The sequence below is a fragment of the Salvelinus namaycush genome, chromosome 20 (genome assembly GCF_016432855.1).
Source record: "Salvelinus namaycush isolate Seneca chromosome 20, SaNama_1.0, whole genome shotgun sequence".
Lineage (NCBI taxonomy): Eukaryota > Metazoa > Chordata > Actinopteri > Salmoniformes > Salmonidae > Salvelinus > Salvelinus namaycush.
Window position 1 is genome coordinate 41,981,292 of NC_052326.1, and position 16,491 is coordinate 41,997,782.

A 16,491-nucleotide genomic window follows, 5' to 3' on the forward strand; every position below is an offset into this window, starting at 1 on the left:
CCCCCCATGTCACCCCCCTCTCCGCTCACTTTTTATTCTGGCACCTCCCAATTTACAAATTAAGCACTGTTGGAGGATATTGCTTTTGCTATTACATTTTCATGACAAAGTTGAAGGGGGCATTGTTTAAAAAAAAATCACTGACAGTTAGCTTGTAAATGTTTTAAAGAAGATAGAAAATGAATGAATTTCAAGTATTGACAATGTGTGAACAGTGTTGAATTGCAGAATCTAACTCCATTGACATTATTAATTTAAAATTCATTTCAAATAATAATATAGAATACAATTTGAATGACTGACTAATGAATTACATTCAAATCAGATTAAGCTAAATACTTATTAAAGATTGTATTCATTTGCAGATCTATAGGTATTTATATAGGCTGATATTATGGCTGTGATACTCCATAGAAATCCCCATTGCAATAATTTGCCTAAAGACCATAAGCCTCGTTTACAGCATCCCCTCCATCTTCTCTGTCCCTCCCAACTGAGCTCACCATTCACCAATCAAGTAGCGCACGACATGACGCAGAGTTCATGAATCTCGCGATACAAAGTCGACCCCACGGTAATACCGTCATGTAGCCGCGTGTTGAAAACTAAAAGAGTCTTTATGCATTCGTGAAGCAGAGGAAAGGACACGCATAGCATCAGAGATTGTGCAATCATGGTAAGATATGTGTTTGTTATACGTTTCAGCATTTGAAATACCAACAAAAACTACTCATGATTAAACATGCTTTGGAAAATAACGTTAGTTTACCCAACTAGCTAACTTATATGGCATAGATTCCATTTCAGGGTCGAAAGGTGAAGAGTTAACAAGTTAATAGTTACAAAAACGTGTTTGATTTATCATATCAGAATAAAATATTTACTGCATGCAATTAGCTTTCTATTCCAAATTGACGGTCATTACCCAACGTTAACGTTCTCAGCAAAGATTGGGAATGTGTTGGCAGCCTCACGACTAGGCCTCAGTCTAGTTAAAAATCCAGATTTGCGAAAGGAAAGCATACGTGATTTAATGAACACATTTAACATAGCTATTGATAACAGCCTAATTTGGTAAACATTTGCTATAACTGTTAAGTAGGTAATGGACTAGTTTAAATATCTTTACAATGTGCATGACATGGGTACTGCGTATTGATCCCCACAACACGTGGTGACCGTAGTCTTGGTTTAATGACGCGCAAATTCTAATAGTTTCACGTTACAGTATTTTGGAGAAATACTGTCTAGTACCTACATTGAACTTAAATCTAAACGCAATAGAAATTAACCATAGACACTAAAAGTTTCTCAAATTTTGCGTAGAAATGTGTTTACATCCCAGTTAGTGATCATTTTTTCTTTGCCAAAATAATCCAGCCACCAGACAGGTGTAGCATATCAAGAAGCTGTTTTAACAGCATGGTCATTACAAGGTGCAGTTTTGTCACACAACACCATGCCACAAATGTCTCAAGTTTTGAGGGAGTGTGCAATTGTCATGCTGCCGGCAGGAATGTACAACAGCTCTGTTGCCAGAGAATTGAATGTTCATGTGTCTGCCATAAACTACCTCAAATGTCGTTAGAGAGATTTTTGCAGTGCAGACAAACCATGCCAGCCCAGGACCTCCTCATGGGGTCTCTGTAATAAACCCGGGGACTGATTCTGATTGGCTGGGCCTGGCTGCCTAGTGGGTGGGCCTATACCCTCCAAGACCCACCCATGATGCACCCCTGCCCAGTTATGTGAAATCCATAGATTAGGGCATGGGTTCTTAAACTTTCCCCACCTATTTTCCCCCATTAAAAAAACTCTTGCATATCTGTCTAGGTTGGCACTGTTGCTATTAAAATGAATAACAGAACACACACACGGGCCTTTTGATAGTGCAACCCTAAGTAACAGTATAGGTGAAAAATGTTCAGACTTACTGTAGAAATTATTGTTGTTAAAGTCTAGGTTGGAACTGTTGCTGTTCAAATATAACACTTTTTTTTTTTTTATGAACTGGAATAAACTGATTGATCACCTCTGTAGACCAGGAAACATGTATATTCTGGGCTCTGTTTTTGCAAGTGCAACACTGAGGTCATACTCTTCCTGTACTTGTTTTTTAAGTATGTCAGAGTTGTGAACCCCGACTCACATAGGTATGTGGTGCCAAACTGGACCAGAACATCTACTGCTTTCTCAGTCAGACAGGAGACCACTTCCTGCTGTAGATGAGCAACCCAGAACAGTGTGAGTGTGTTTGCCTCAAAAAGCATCTTGCTTCAATCAGTTATTGAATCAATTATTGTATTTTAACAGCAACAGTTCCAACCTAGACTAGTTTTCAACAATAATTTCTACAGTAAGATGTACAGTAGGCCTGGTCATTTTTCATCTGTACTGTTACTTAGGGTTGCACTATCAGTAGCTAGCTTGCTTTGGCGAATGTTAGCTATTAGCTGTGTACAAGCCAGGGAAATGTTTGAAAGAGAAACTAACATCTACTACTATGAGTTAGTTAGTACTCCCTTATTACTGCTTATCACCTGTTATAAAATGACAACAATGCCTTGCTAGCTGACTTTTCCATTGTCGAAGCACTTTCCTGATGCATTCTGCCCTGTTCTGAAAGAACTCCCTGGGTTTTCCATCAGGTTGCTGTGGATGTTTGGTCAGGACGTGTTGTTTTATAATTTTTTTCGTCGTGCAAGTCTCATTACTAAGCACTTCCACACACAAAACACATTGTGGGCGCTCCTCGTTATCAGTTTGTGTGAAAGAAACTCATCGCTGTATATGCGTTTCATGACAATTGAGCTCAGTCAGAACCTGTGGCTAGCATGAGTTCATTTGATGACAACGGTGAGTGATGGCGAGTGGGAATGACAAGTCAATGGCTGACAGCGCATCTGCGGCCTGAATGACAGCGCTGCATCGTGTGTCACGGAGTAATCTTCAAGATAACTGCAGAAAAAAGATCCGGTAAACTGCGAAGCACACAGGCATCTCCCACTCGCACAGCTGCCAAACTGAGCAGAGACCGCTGCTTCAGCAGAGAGTGCAGGTGCACTTGGCCAAATCAGTTCCAGTAAATAATTAAACGATTATAAATGTACACTGACACGTTGCGACCCGCCATTAACAGGAAGGTGGGTCGCGACCCACACTTTAAGAAATGCGGGATTAGGGCATTATGAATTTATTTAAGTTGACAGATTTTTGTTTTATGAACTAACTTGTTGCATTTATTTTTGTTGGGTATACATTATCACGTCACACGACCGTAGGCTGCGCTGACCATAGTCCACTTCTGGCATGTGACTTTATTCTCGCTAAACATCCTTTCTCTTGTCCACTTGGCATTATCTGCACCGCGTGGCTATTTCCATCATGGCAGTATACCGGCTGGGTGATAGTTGAGGGCATATCGGGGCAGAGTTGGGTTTTGTCATCGGTTGATTCCGAAAACGCTTTCCTGTACAACTGCAGTCCTGAAATTCATACTTTTAATAAATACGTATTGAATACAACTGATGTTTTCATTTGTTGCTGAAGTCAGCATGTGCCAGTTCAATCGGTCTGCCCATTCAGGAATCCTTGGGACGTCCATACCCTTACTCTAACCATTTATTTCATCTTCAATGGGTGGTATGGTTTGGGCGGCAGGTAGCCAGCCTGGTGGTTAGAGCATTGGGCCAGTAACCAAAATGTTGCTAGATCGAATCCCTGAGCTGACAAGGTACAATTCTGTCGTTCTGCCCATGAACAAGGCAGTTTACCCACTGTTCCTAGGCCGTCATTGTAAATAAGAATTTGTTCTTAACTGACTTGCCTAGTTAAAATAAAAATGGTTGTCACAAGGATTCCAGATAGCATGGACCCAACTGACTCTCGGTTTAAGTAGGTGCACACGAGGGGGGAAAGTATATTCGCCATTACAAAATAATAGTAAACGTATGAATTTCAACACCGCGGAAGGACTGAAGTTGTACAGTTTAAATGTTTTCAGAATTACATTTTTTATTCAAATTGACTGACGGTAACTCACCTGGTAGCGGGATGTGTGAGCAACAACGTTATCAAAACTTGACTCTGCCTGTGTGTGTGAACAGAGTTACATGTTCCTCAGCTAAATGCAAGCAGTGCGTTATTGCCCAAGCCCCATAATGTTTCGCTACTTGCATTGTGATACCATTATTTGGTTAGCCACATTCGATACTGTAAAAACAGTGACAGACATTTTAACCTGCTCTGTCTTTTGCAGGTGCTGTTGCACGTGCTCTTTGAGCATGCAGCCGGGTATGCACTCTTTGTTGTCAAGGAGGTGGAAGAAATTGGCATGCTTTTGCCTCGGGTACGAATAACCACTTCCAAATATGTTAACATTTTTATTAGGATATACCCATAATTGAGCCAAGTTACTAATTACCCATATTCCACAGGTTGAAGACTGCATTCTAAACATGGGGAAATTCCATGGTATGGTGAGCCTCGCTGCTTTCTTCCCATTCAAGTCTGCTCAGGCTGCGCTAGAAAATATTAACGCCATATCGGAAGGTGAGTTGTTTGCTTTAATTTACTTACATTCTAGTCCTTGCTCAGATGTAAAGCTGTATCAAAAATCTGTCAATCCACTGAATCAATGTGCTGACACATATCATCAAACCTGAACATCTGGGCCTGGCTATCTTTATGATACCAGATGGCATTAGTCACTATGTATGTTTCAACACACCCCCAACTGATTATCTTATCTTAGTCTATTATAAATAATTAAAACATTTCCTCATGACACCCTGACTTGTTTCAGGTGTGGTCCACGCTGACCTGAAGCTGTTCCTGGAGACTAACCTGCCCATAGGGGATAAGAAGAAAGCGATGCTGGGGGTGGGTGATGCCAAGATAGGAGGAGCTCTGCAGGAGGAGCTCGGTCTGTCTATCCAGACTGGTGGAGTGGTGTCAGAGATGCTGAGAGGTGAGGACTCGCATGAACTACAGTAAAAGTAATTGGGGGGGGGGGTTGTCATCTCATCTTTTATGTTGTGACTAGTAACTTGTGTGTAGCTGGCGATACCTGGCCTGTGGTGATGTCAATATAATCAACCCCTGACCCTCGTGATGGTTTATACTGACAATCTGAACGGGTCGTGAAAGTGCCTCCACCGTGCATACTCAATGTCACTACCCATCTCTCCCCTGAAGGTGTGCGTCTCCACTTCCACTCCTTGGTAAAGGGGCTGACTGCCCAGGCTGCCTCCAAGGCCCAACTAGGTCTGGGCCACAGCTACTCCAGAGCCAAGGTCAAGTTCAACGTCAACAGGTCCGACAACATGATCATCCAGTCCATCGCTCTCCTGGACCAGCTGGACAAGGACATCAACACGTTCTCCATGCGTGTGCGGTACGTACAGCTGCTGTGAATGTCAAGTCTCCCTCATAGGGTACGTAGTAGTAGACCCAACAACCATCCACTTGGCAGTCTTGCTAACGGGACCAAATGATGATTATACCAAATCTGTCAATCCCCTGAACTCTTTATGTTGAGTGTTCCATCGGTGCTGACAGTCCCGCCGTATAAATGTCAGGTATGCCTTCAACCTGGTTGAGACTATCCTAACAACTTCTGCTCGCCCCTCCCCTTCTGCTTTATAGTGAGTGGTATGGCTACCACTTCCCAGAGCTGATCAAGATAGTGACTGACAACTCTACGTACTGCAAGATGGCCCAGCTGATTGGCAACAGAAAGGAGCTGAGCGAGGAGAGTCTAGAGAGCCTGGAGGAGGTAGTGATGGACAGTGCTAAGGCCCAGGCTGTCCTGGAGGCATCCCGCAGCTCCATGGGTCAGTAGCCAAGCCACACAGTATATTATACACACTTATAAAACCACCCCCTTTTTTGCCCATCTGGGACTTTAAGTGTCCTATATGACCAACACAGAGGGGTAGAGTATGATGGTTCTCTCACAAACCTGTAGTGTAGGCTCAAATCCTCACTGCGGATCCTGTCGGGAGATACAAAACGTATATTTCAGTCATCTTCCCTTGTCTTCACAGTGGAGATGTTTGTACATTGAATTTCCGTGTCTGGGTATCGAGACTGCTGCTGAAACTGTTTTCCCCTGGCTTTCTGTAGGCATGGACATCTCTCCCATTGACCTGATCAACATTGAGAGGTTCTCCAACCGTGTGGTCTCGCTAGCCGCCTACAGGCTGGAACTCCAGGAGTACCTACGCTCTAAGATGAGCCAGGTGGCCCCCAACCTGGCTGCCCTTATAGGAGATGTGGTGCGTAGTAATTAGATTCAGCAAATGTCCAATCTACATACTCTTCCTAAGGGGACCGAATGATGTTATACCAAATCTGTCAATCCCCTGAATTCTTTGTGTTGAGTCTTCCATCGGTGCTGACAGTCCCTGACACCTTCGCTCATGGGGAAATGTTCATTGGCCAACCTCTGACGTGGTGTTTCTTCCTTTAGGTGGGAGCACGTCTGATCTCCCATGCTGGCAGCCTGACCAACCTGGCCAAGTACCCAGCCTCCACCGTGCAGATCCTGGGTGCTGAGAAGGCCCTGTTCAGGTACTGGGGCACCCACTCCCTGCTGGGGAAACTGGCAGCTACTGTGATGGCAGGGCTGGGGCTAAGCAGAGAAGGGTGACTGGTGGTGTGACCCCTTCAGAGTGATCCCTCTCCCTTACGCACCCCCACAGTCTGAGCAGCTGCCTAGTGCGCAGAGGTAGATACTGTAACTCCTACATGCCATACTCAACCAATAAATTATTGTGTAGAAGAATCAACAATCAACGGTTGGAACATGTTTCCAAAGTGACTTTCACTGGAAACCTAACATCCATTCCCACCACACAGGGCTCTGAAGACCCGTGGCAACACTCCTAAGTACGGTCTCATCTTCCACTCAACTTTCATTGGCCGTGCTGCCGCCAAGAACAAAGGGCGTATCTCCCGTTACCTCGCCAACAAGTGCACAATCGCCTCACGAATCGATGCCTTCTCTGGTGAGTGTTAAGATGTCTGTTAACCCATGGGGAGAGCAGAGGAGAAACTTTGCTTGGGCCTAGTAGATCAAGGTCCTCTCAGCAGTCTGTTTCGGGTCCTGTTTATTATGACTCTTTTGGATTATTTGCAATGATGTTCTTATTTTTCGTCAACAGTAATCCACCTCTGGGTAGATGATGGTGACTAGCTAAATACTGAGCAAGGCTTTGGTCTCTTGACTACTGCTGCCCTGTGCTCTCCTGTGGTGGTATTGACGTTTCCTCTCCCTCTCTCTGACAGAGGTGCCCACCTGTGTGTTTGGCGACAAGCTGCGTGACCAGGTGGAGGAGCGCCTGTCATTCTATGAGACGGGCGAGGCGCCTCGCAAGAACCTGGATGTCATGAAAGAGGCTGTGATACAGGTGAGCTATGTCACTGACATGGGATTAATTTTCTTGGGTTTGTGAGCATGCTTTTACAGTTTTTGTACGGTAATAAAAATCCGAGAAGTAATGGAATTTTTAAATTTTGATTTCTAGGCCTGGAAGAGTTTTAGAAAATCATCAAATCTGAAACGTAATGGACATTTCTGTAAATGGAATTTTAAGCATGGGATCAGAGAGCAGCCTCTCCGTGTCAATACATTACGTGTACTTTTGTATGTGTTGGTCATGGGAAATTTGGTTACAAGTAATGAGATTCCATCTGTCAATGTGTATGAACCCTGCTTTTAGGACTCTTTTTCCTTGTAGATGTTTAGCTAATCTGCTGTGAGTGATGACGACACTTTCCCCGACTCAAACGTGGGGGTTTAACTGATTTAATGAGCCTGACACAGCTCCAAAGCACACCAGTGCCACTAGCAGCTAGTCTTCTAGAAGTATTCGCTGTTTAACCATGCTGTTTGGCTTACCACTCCTAGGCAGGAGAGGTGGCAGCTGAGATAAAGATCAAATTGGAGAAAAAGGAGAAGAAACGTAGGAAGCGGGAGAAGCTGGCAGCCCTTTCCACAGGCGATGAAGAGGTATGTATTGGTTTAGCTGTGTCCGGAAACTGAAAGCATGTTTAGATTTGGGATTTGACCCTTCTAAATGGTTCTCTCTCAGTGTACGACATGCTAAACTAACTTGACTCCGAACCATTGGCTGGTCTTCTACTGTAGACCAAATCACTGAAGTGAGTCGGACATTACAGCTCTTGTCCTACTGCAATTAAAACTTATGCCATGGCGAAATTATGAAACATCCTAATGTGTTTTCTATTATGGGTTTATGCTAATGGTGAGAAGGGAGAATGTGACGTCGCTGTGGTAAAGAAGAAAAGGAAGCATGCAGCAGAGGAAGCTGTCCAAATGAAGGAAGAGGCTCCAGCAACCGAGAATGGAGACCGCATAGCCAAAAAGAAAAAGAAACGAAAGAGTGAGGCAATAGAGGTGGTGGCTGAAGAGGCCCCCCAGACGGAGAAGAAGAAAAAGAAGAAAAATGTTGAATAGAGGATTTGGATGAGACTGCAACTTTCTTAGTTCTGTACAGTAATTTTTTTAATTTATTTTTTACTTAAACCACCCAATGAGGTTGGAAGCAGATTGACTTGTGTAATCAGTGTTTGTCTCAATTTTATACCTTCCCCTCCCTATCCTCAACGCACTTCACACTGAAAGTGATTATTCAGCTCAGTGCCTTGAGGTTAATGTAATTATACATCCCCGTTATGTAAATATTTTCATGTCCATTTTCTCTATCAAATCTGTTCAGCGTAAACTTGCTTTCAACCATTTTTCAACTAAATATTATATACGCTACCTACCTGATGTCTGAAATATACTGAAAAAATATATAAATGCAACATGTTTCATCAGCTGAAATAAAAGATTGCATAGATGTTCCATACACACAGCTAGTTTCACTCAAATTTGTTTACTTCCCTGCTAGTGAGCATTTCTATTCTATGCCTGACAGGTGTGGCATATCCAGAAGCTGATTAAATGGCAAGTTTATTACACAGATGCACCATGTGTGTTTAAAGGCCACTAAAATGTGCAATTGTCATGCTGACTGCAGGGATGTACATTTCTCTGACATAAGCCGATTCAGGCGTCATTTTGGAAGTACGTTCAACCAGCCTCAACTGCAGACCGTGTATCCGTGCCAGCCCAGGACACATCTGGCTTCTTCACCTGCAGGGTTGTGAGAGCAGCCAGTCGGACAGCTGATGAATCTGGGTTTACGCAACCAAAGAATTTCTACACATGTTTTCTCAGTGAAGCTCATCTGCAATTCTTGACCTGACTTCAGTGGGAAAATGCTCACCTTCGATGGCCACTGACACGCTGGAGAAGTGGGCTCTTCACGGATGAATTCTGTTTTCAAATGTACTGGGCAGACCGTGTATGGCGTTGTGGGTGAGCGGTTTGCTGATGTCAACGGTGCCCCATCGTGGGGTTATGGTATGGGCAGACAAACTAGACAAACACAATTGCATTTTATCGATGACAATTTGAGTGATGAGATCCTGAGTCCCCATTATCGTGCCATTCATCCGCAGCCTCATGTCATAAGGATCTATACACAATTCACGGGAGCTGAAAATGTCCCAGTTCCTCCATGGTCCGCATACTTGTTACCCATTGAGCATATTTGGGATGCTCTGGATATATATATATTTTCCACCTTTATTTAACCAGGTAGGCTAGTTGAGAACAAGGTCTCATTTACAACTGCGACCTGGCCAAGATAAAGCAAAGCAGTGTGACACAGACAAAACAGAGTTACACATGGAATAACATGGAATAAACAAGCCAATAACACAATAAACAAGTCAATGACACAGTAGAAAAAATTAAGTCTATATACAGTGTGTGCAAAAGGCATGAGGTAGGCAATAAATAGGCCATAGTAGAAGAATTACAATTTAGCAGATTAACACTGGAGTGATAAATGAGCAGATGATGTGCAAAAGAGCAGAAAAGTAAATAACAGTATGGGGATGAGGTAGGTAGATTGGGTGTGCTACTTACAGATGGACTATGTACAGCTGCAGTGATCGGTTAGCTGCTCAAATAGCTGATGTTTAAAGTTGGTGAGGGAAATATAAGCCTCCAGCTTCAGCGATTTTTGCAATTCGTTCTAGTCACTGGCAGCAGATGTAACGGATGTGAAATGGCCAGCTAGTTAGCGGGTACGCGCTACTAGCGTTTCAATCAGTTACGTCACTTGCTCTGAAACCTAGAAGTAGTGTTGCCCCTTGCTCTGCAAGGGCCGCGGCTTTTGTGGAGCGATGGGTAACGACGCTTCGTGGGTGACTGTTGTCGATGTGTGCAGAGGGTCCCTGGTTCGCGCCCGTGTCGGGGCGAGGGGACGTACTAAAGTTATACTGTTACATTGGTGCCGTGACCCGGATCACTGGTTGCTGCGGAAAAGGAGGAGGTTGAAAGGGGGGTGGGTGTAACGGATGTGAAATGGCTAGCTAGTTAGCGGGTACGCGCTACTAGCGTTTCAATCAGTTACGTCACTTGCTCTGAAACCTAGAAGTAGTGTTGCCCCTTGCTCTGCAAGGGCCGTGGCTTTTGTGGAGCGATGGGTAACGACGCTTCGTGGGTGACTGTTGTCGATGTGTGCAGAGGGTCCCTGGTTCGCGCCCGTGTCGGGGCGAGGGGACGTACTAAAGTTATACTGTTACACAGAGAACTGGAAGGAAAGGTGGCCAAATGGGGTGTTGGCTTTGGGGTTGATCAGTGAGATATACCTGCTGGAACGTGTGCTACGTGTGGGTGTTGTTATCGTGACCAGTGAACTGAGATAAGGCGGAGCTTTACCTAGCATAGACTTATAGATGACCTGGAGCCAGTGGGTCTGGCGACGAATATGTAGCGAGGGCCAGCCGACTAGAGCATACAGGTCGCAGTGGTGGGTGGTATAAGATGATTTGGTAACAAAACGGATGGCACTGTGATAGACTGCATCCAGTTTGCTGATTAGAGTATTGGAAGCTATTTTGTAGATGACATCGTCGAGGATCGGTAGGATAGTCAGTTTTACTAGGGTAAGTTTGGCGGCGTGAGTGAAGGAGGCTTTGTTGCGAAATGGAAAGCCGATTCTAGATTTGATTTTGGATTGGAGATGTTTAATATGAGTCTAGAAGGAGAGTTTACAGTCTAGCCGGACACTTAGGTATTTGTAGTTGTCCACATATTCTAGGTCAGAACCGTCCAGGGTGGTGATGCTGGTCGGGCGGGCGGGTGCGGACAGCAAACGGTTGATAAGCATGCATTTGATTTTACTAGCATTTAAGAGCAGTTGGAGTCCACGGAAGGAGTGTTGTGTGGCATGGAAGCTCGTTTGGAGGTTAGTTAGCACACTGTCCAAGGAAGGGCCAGAAGTATACAGAATGGTGTCGTCTGCGTAGAGGTGGATCAGGGAATCACCCGCAGCAAGAGCGACATAATTGATATATACAGAGAAAAGAGTCGGCCCGAGAATTGAACCCTGTGGTACCCCCATAGAGACTGCCAGAGGTCCGGACAACAGGCCCTCTGATTTGACACACTGAACTCTGTCTGCAAAGTAGTTGGTGAACCAGGCGAGGCAGTCATTAGAGAAACCAAGGCTATTGAGTCTGCCGATAAGAATACGGTGATTGACAGAGTCGAAAGCCTTGGCCAGGTCGATGGAGACGGCTGCACAGTACTGTCTTATTGATGGCGGTTATGATATCGTTTAGTACCTTGAGCGTGGCTGAGGTGCACCCATGACCGGCTCGGAAACCGGATTGCACAGCGGAGAAGGTACGGTGGGATTTGAAATGGTCAGTGATCTGTTTATTAACTTGGCTTTCGAAGACTTTAGAGGCAGTACAGGATAGATATAGGTCTATAGCAGTTTGAGTCTAGTGTCACCCCCTTTGAAGAGGGGGATGACCGCGGCAGCTTTCCAATCTTTAGGGATCTCGGACAATACGAAAGAGGTTGAACAGGCTGGTAATAGGGGTTTCAACAATGGCGGTGGATAGTTTTAGAAAGAGGGTCCAGATTGTCTAGCCCAGCTGATTTGTACGGGTCCAGGTTTTGCAGCTCTTTCAGAACATCTGCTATCTGGATTTGGGTGAAGAAGAAGCTGGGGAGGCTCGGGCGAGTAGCTGCGGTGGGGGCGGAGCTGTTGGCTGGGGTTGTAGTAGCCAGGAGGAAGGCATGGCCAGCCGTAGAGAAATGCTTATTGAAATGTTCGATTATCATGGATTTATCGGTGGTGACCGTGTTACCTAGCCTCAGTGCAGTGGGCAGCTGGGAGGAGGTGCTCTTGTTCTCTATGGACTTTACAGTGTCCCAAAACTGTTTGGAGTTAGAGCTACAGGATGCAAATTTCTGCTTGAAAATGCTAGCCTTTGCTTTCCTGACTGACTGCGTGTATTGGTTCCTGACTTCCCTGAACAGTTGCATATCTCCTGTGCATAACATATATGCACAGGAGTTGTAGCGATGAGACAAGATAGTAATTACTAACAATTGGATACCACGACAAGGGGGGTAAAATAAATAAAAATAAAAATCTGGTCATCTAGAGCATTGGGGACAAAGAATAAAAAGGAGCAGATTTCTGGGCGTGGTAGAATAGATTCAGGGCATAATGTGCAGACGGGTATACGTGTACGACAGCATTTTCTAGGTCCCGCCAATATCCAGCAACTTCGCACAGCCATTGAAGAGGTCACCAGATACTGTTTTTATGATCTACACCCCTATCTTAAATTAGGCCCTAATCTATGGAATACAGATACCTTATGTCAATTGACTAACTCAGTAAAATCCATCACAAGTTGCATTTATTTTGGTTCAGTGTATTTCCATGTGGCTAGAATTGCAGCTAATGCAATCTTATCTTTGAAGTTTCCTGAGCCAGGAATGACTGCAGCTAGTTGCGCGCTCATTGCATCATGTCAACTCGAATCCCTAGCAATCTGTATTGTTGCTTTTCTGTAATTGTGTTGTGTACAATAGTTTACAACTGGAAATATACATTTTAAGAGCCTGCCTTCTGCATAATGGTCATACATGGTATTCATGAAACTGCAGATTGCAAATTTAAGGAAAAAAATGTATGAATCAAATCATGGACAGTCCCTGCTTGCTTATCCTTGAGATTGTTGCCCGGTAAATGGGGTGTCATGCAGAGTAGACAATTCCCGAACACAGCTAATGGAACGTTAGTGAACTTTGAATAACTAAACAAAGTACAAGGCATGTTGTCACTACATGTAAGCAAGCTTCCAAAGATCAAACCTTTGTATCTTAGTTTCAAAGTGGGAAAGGAGTTTATTTCACCCTGTGAGTTGAGTGACTAAACCAATGGTTGAGTACATGTGTTGAATCACAAGAATATGCTATGAGTGACTGGTTTACAGTACGGTATCATGTGGACCTGCAATGTTTTGTATAATAATCCAATAAAATACATTTATAATTCATAACTGTTCAGAACTTTTATTTGTTGGACAATGAAGATTAAACCAATGTTATTGACATCCAATGCCTGGCTGTCACACGTCAGCCAACTAAAGGTGGGAATCAAATGTTGGGATAAAGGGGCCAAAAATAAAAAAAACTCAAGCTATCAACTTAAGTCACCCTCAATAGAAAAGAGTTCAGATGGGAGAGACCGAAGTTACAAAAAAAACAAAAAAAAGCTTTAAAAAAAAGGCTTCACCATGAAAAATGATGCTTAGCAGTAATGTACATCAGGGTCATGTATGCATACAAAAATCGGCCACGCCACATGATGCTTGTTCTGGTTCAAGTATATTCACCATCAACTTCATAATTACTTCTCATGATCTTTGATGCTCATCTTCCTGACATTTTGAAATAAAACATCCTTCAAAAAAATAAAACAAATGCAGAAAACCACATTTCATGTCCTACCAATACATATATACTGTATAAATACATACATAAATATATTTTACATACAACAGCCATAAATTTGAAAGGGGGAATATTGAGTAGGGGGGGGATGGGTGGTAGTGTGTTTTAGCTCGGTGCTGTAAAATGGTTTGTCCTTCGATGGTCTGATCAGTCAAGATAGGTGGGCACGCTGCAGTATATACACTCAGACACACAGCCCTGTCAGTTGCCCCAGTATGGGGAGCTGCCGTAGCTGGACTTGTTGACCTGGCTCTTCTGCTGGATGCTGCTAGACTGGCCTCGCTGGCTAGGACCGCCCTGCAAACGGAGGAGACGAGTACACCGTCACAAACTGGACATGACCATCACAAGTAAGGTACCACACTGATACACAACAAAGACGTAATGGGAATATAAACCAGAGGTGGGCTATGTGATGGCTTGTGTGAGTGCAGGCTTTTGTTCAAGCAGCAATATATCTGATTGACCTAACTCAGCCTTGATTGAAGACTTGACGGGTAGGTTATACTGCTTGGCTGGAACAAAAGCCTGCAACCCCACCAGCACATGTAGGATTGTCCACCACCATCTAACCAGTACCATTGTGTGGCATGTTAAAGCAAGTTTATACAGTACCTTGTAGACTACAGGCGGATGAGTGTTTGAGAGGAGTGTGTGCTACCTGTCCGTCCTGAGCCAGGTGATGGTGCAGCATCTGGGAGTGGGGTTGCTGGTGGGCAGGCTGCAGGATGTGGAGGAAGGGGGCAGGAGCATAGCCCCCCGGGGCCCCTCCAGGACCCCCCAGAGCTGAGGGCAGGTTGAAGGGAGGGGGAGTCCCCGTATGGAAACCCTGCTTATCAAAGGACTGGAGAAAGACGGAAGGAGAGAAAAGTAGAGGTCAGCGATTAGGTTTCGCTGGTGGAAAACAAACATGGAGAAACAAATACCATCACTGTTAAGCTCTGGCAAGGACTAGAATTTCAATCCTAATTGACAAGAGACTATTATGTGTTGGTGTATCTTATCCTAGGAAAATAAGCCCTGGTGGACTAATGGGTATGGTAATGAACTAAAAAAAAAAAAGAAATACAAACATGACTACATCAAAGATCTCACCTGGGTCTTGTTGTAAACACTGCCACTGATTTCTGGGATCCCGGTGTTGCCTGACGTTACAGAGATGCCGCCTAGCGTACAACAAAATACAAAATACTATAGTTGAAAACAAACCTTCAAATCACAGAATTAGGGGGGCATCGGTGCCTTCGGAAAGTATTAAGACACCTTGACCTTTTCCACATTTTGTTAAGTTACAGCCTTATTCTAAAATTGATTAAATAGTTTCCCCCCTCAATCTACACACAATAACCCATAATGACAAAGCAAAAACAGGTTTAGAAATGTTTGCTGATTTATAAAAAGTAAAACAAACAAACAACTGAAATACCACATTTACATAAGTATTCAGACCCTTTACTCAGTACTTTGTTGAAGCACCTTTGGCAGCGATTACCACCCCGAGTCTTCTTGGGTATGACGCTACAAGCTTGGCACACCTGTATTTGGGGAGATTCTCCCATTCTTCTCTGCAGATCCTCTCAAGCGCTGTCAGGTTGGATGGGAAGCATTGCTGCACAGCTATTTTCAGGTCTCTCCAAAGATATTCGATCGGGTTCAAGTCCGGGCTCTGGCTGGGCCACTCAAGGACATTCAGACTTGTCGCGAAGCCACTCTTGTGTTGTCTTGTCTGTGTGCTTAGGGTTGTTGTCCTGTTGGAAGGTGAAACTTCATCCCAGTCTGAGGTCCTGAGCGCTCTGGAGAAGGTTCATCAAGGATCTCTCTGTACTTTGCTCAATCTTGGTTTCATCAGACCAGATAATCTTGTTTCTTATGGTCTGAAAGTCTTTAGATGTCTTTTGGCAAACCCCAAGTGTGTGGTCATGTGCCTTTTACTGAGGAGTGGTTTTCGTATAGCCACTCTACCATAAAAGGCCTGATTGGTGGAGTGCTGCAAAGATGGTTGTCATTCTGGAAGGTTCTCCCTCTCCACAGAGGAACTCTGGAGCCCTGTCAGAGTGACCATCGGGTTCTTGGTCATCTCCCTGACCAAGGCCCTTCTCCCCTGATTGCTCAGTTTGGCCGGGCGGCCAGCTCTAGGAAGAGTCTTGGTGGTTCCAAACTTCTTCCATTTAAGAATGATGGAGGCCACTGTGTTCTTGGGGACCTTCAATGCTGCAGACATTTTTCGGTACTCTTCCCCAGATCTGTACCTCGAGTCAATCGTGTCTCGAAACTCTACAGACAATTCCTTCGACCTCATGGTTTGATTTACCACAACTACAATCAAGTTGTAGAAACATCTCAAGGATGATCAATGGAAACAGGATGCACCTGAGCTCAATTTCAAGTCTCATAGCAAAGGGTCTGAATACCCCCCTTATTGCTATTATAAACTGGTTACCAACTTGATTAGAACAGTAAAAAGTAATTTTTGTCATACCCATGGTATAGTCTGATATACCAAAGCTTTCAGCCAATCATAAATCATGCCAGGACAGCTTATGACAATATACTTTCAAAATAATGCATCAGATGTTATTGAAATG

The 16,491-nt window shown here is 44.2% G+C and overlaps 2 protein-coding genes and 2 non-coding genes across 10 annotated transcripts in view; 3 read left to right on the forward strand and 1 right to left on the reverse strand.

Annotated features, from left to right (window-relative positions):
* Positions 1-580: 580 nt before the first annotated feature.
* On the forward strand, positions 581-8,881 carry LOC120065376 (nucleolar protein 56-like). Of its 3 annotated transcripts, none has more exons than XM_039016319.1 (12): positions 581-676; positions 4,259-4,348; positions 4,437-4,551; positions 4,805-4,969; positions 5,197-5,395; positions 5,647-5,834; positions 6,127-6,278; positions 6,473-6,573; positions 6,862-7,010; positions 7,291-7,412; positions 7,913-8,014; positions 8,258-8,881. In XM_039016319.1, exons 1-12 carry the CDS (start codon positions 674-676, stop codon positions 8,480-8,482), a joined length of 1,611 nt encoding a protein of 536 aa, XP_038872247.1. In that variant the 5' UTR covers positions 581-673; the 3' UTR covers positions 8,483-8,881. The 3 variants fall into 3 exon arrangements, with proteins under 3 accessions (XP_038872247.1, XP_038872248.1, XP_038872249.1); XM_039016320.1 differs by having other exon boundaries at positions 8,276-8,881; XM_039016321.1 differs by having other exon boundaries at positions 8,279-8,881.
* LOC120065758 lies at positions 5,890-6,013 on the forward strand. The gene has a single exon (XR_005478710.1). It is a non-coding gene; the product is annotated as a small nucleolar RNA SNORA26 (small nucleolar RNA).
* LOC120065757 lies at positions 7,760-7,826 on the forward strand. Its single transcript, XR_005478709.1, has one exon. It is a non-coding gene; the product is annotated as a small nucleolar RNA SNORD57 (small nucleolar RNA).
* Positions 8,882-13,273: 4,392 nt separating the features above from the next.
* The window catches only part of LOC120065377 (ubiquitin-associated protein 2-like), a 31,974-nt gene continuing 28,756 nt past the window's right edge, over positions 13,274-16,491 (reverse strand). For 4 of the 5 annotated variants that reach the window (XM_039016327.1, XM_039016326.1, XM_039016323.1 and 1 more), the window contains 3 exons: positions 15,002-15,072; positions 14,568-14,750; positions 13,274-14,203 (listed from right to left, as the gene is read on the reverse strand). In XM_039016327.1, the coding sequence (XP_038872255.1) occupies positions 14,108-14,203; positions 14,568-14,750; positions 15,002-15,072 (350 nt within the window). In that variant the 3' untranslated portion in view covers positions 13,274-14,107. Of the gene's footprint in view, positions 14,204-14,521; positions 14,751-15,001; positions 15,073-16,491 lie in introns of all 5 variants that reach the window. The other variant, XM_039016325.1, reaches the window with a different exon arrangement.

What these genes read in the sequence shown, in the direction of transcription:
- LOC120065376 (XM_039016319.1), top strand. An exon ending in CTGCCCTTATAGGAGATGTG is followed by an intron (nt 6,279 to 6,472) that starts GTGCGTAGTAAT and finishes TTCTTCCTTTAG; the next exon opens with GTGGGAGCACGTCTGATCTC. An exon ending in TTTCCACAGGCGATGAAGAG is followed by an intron (nt 8,015 to 8,257) that starts GTATGTATTGGT and finishes TTTCTATTATGG; the next exon opens with GTTTATGCTAATGGTGAGAA.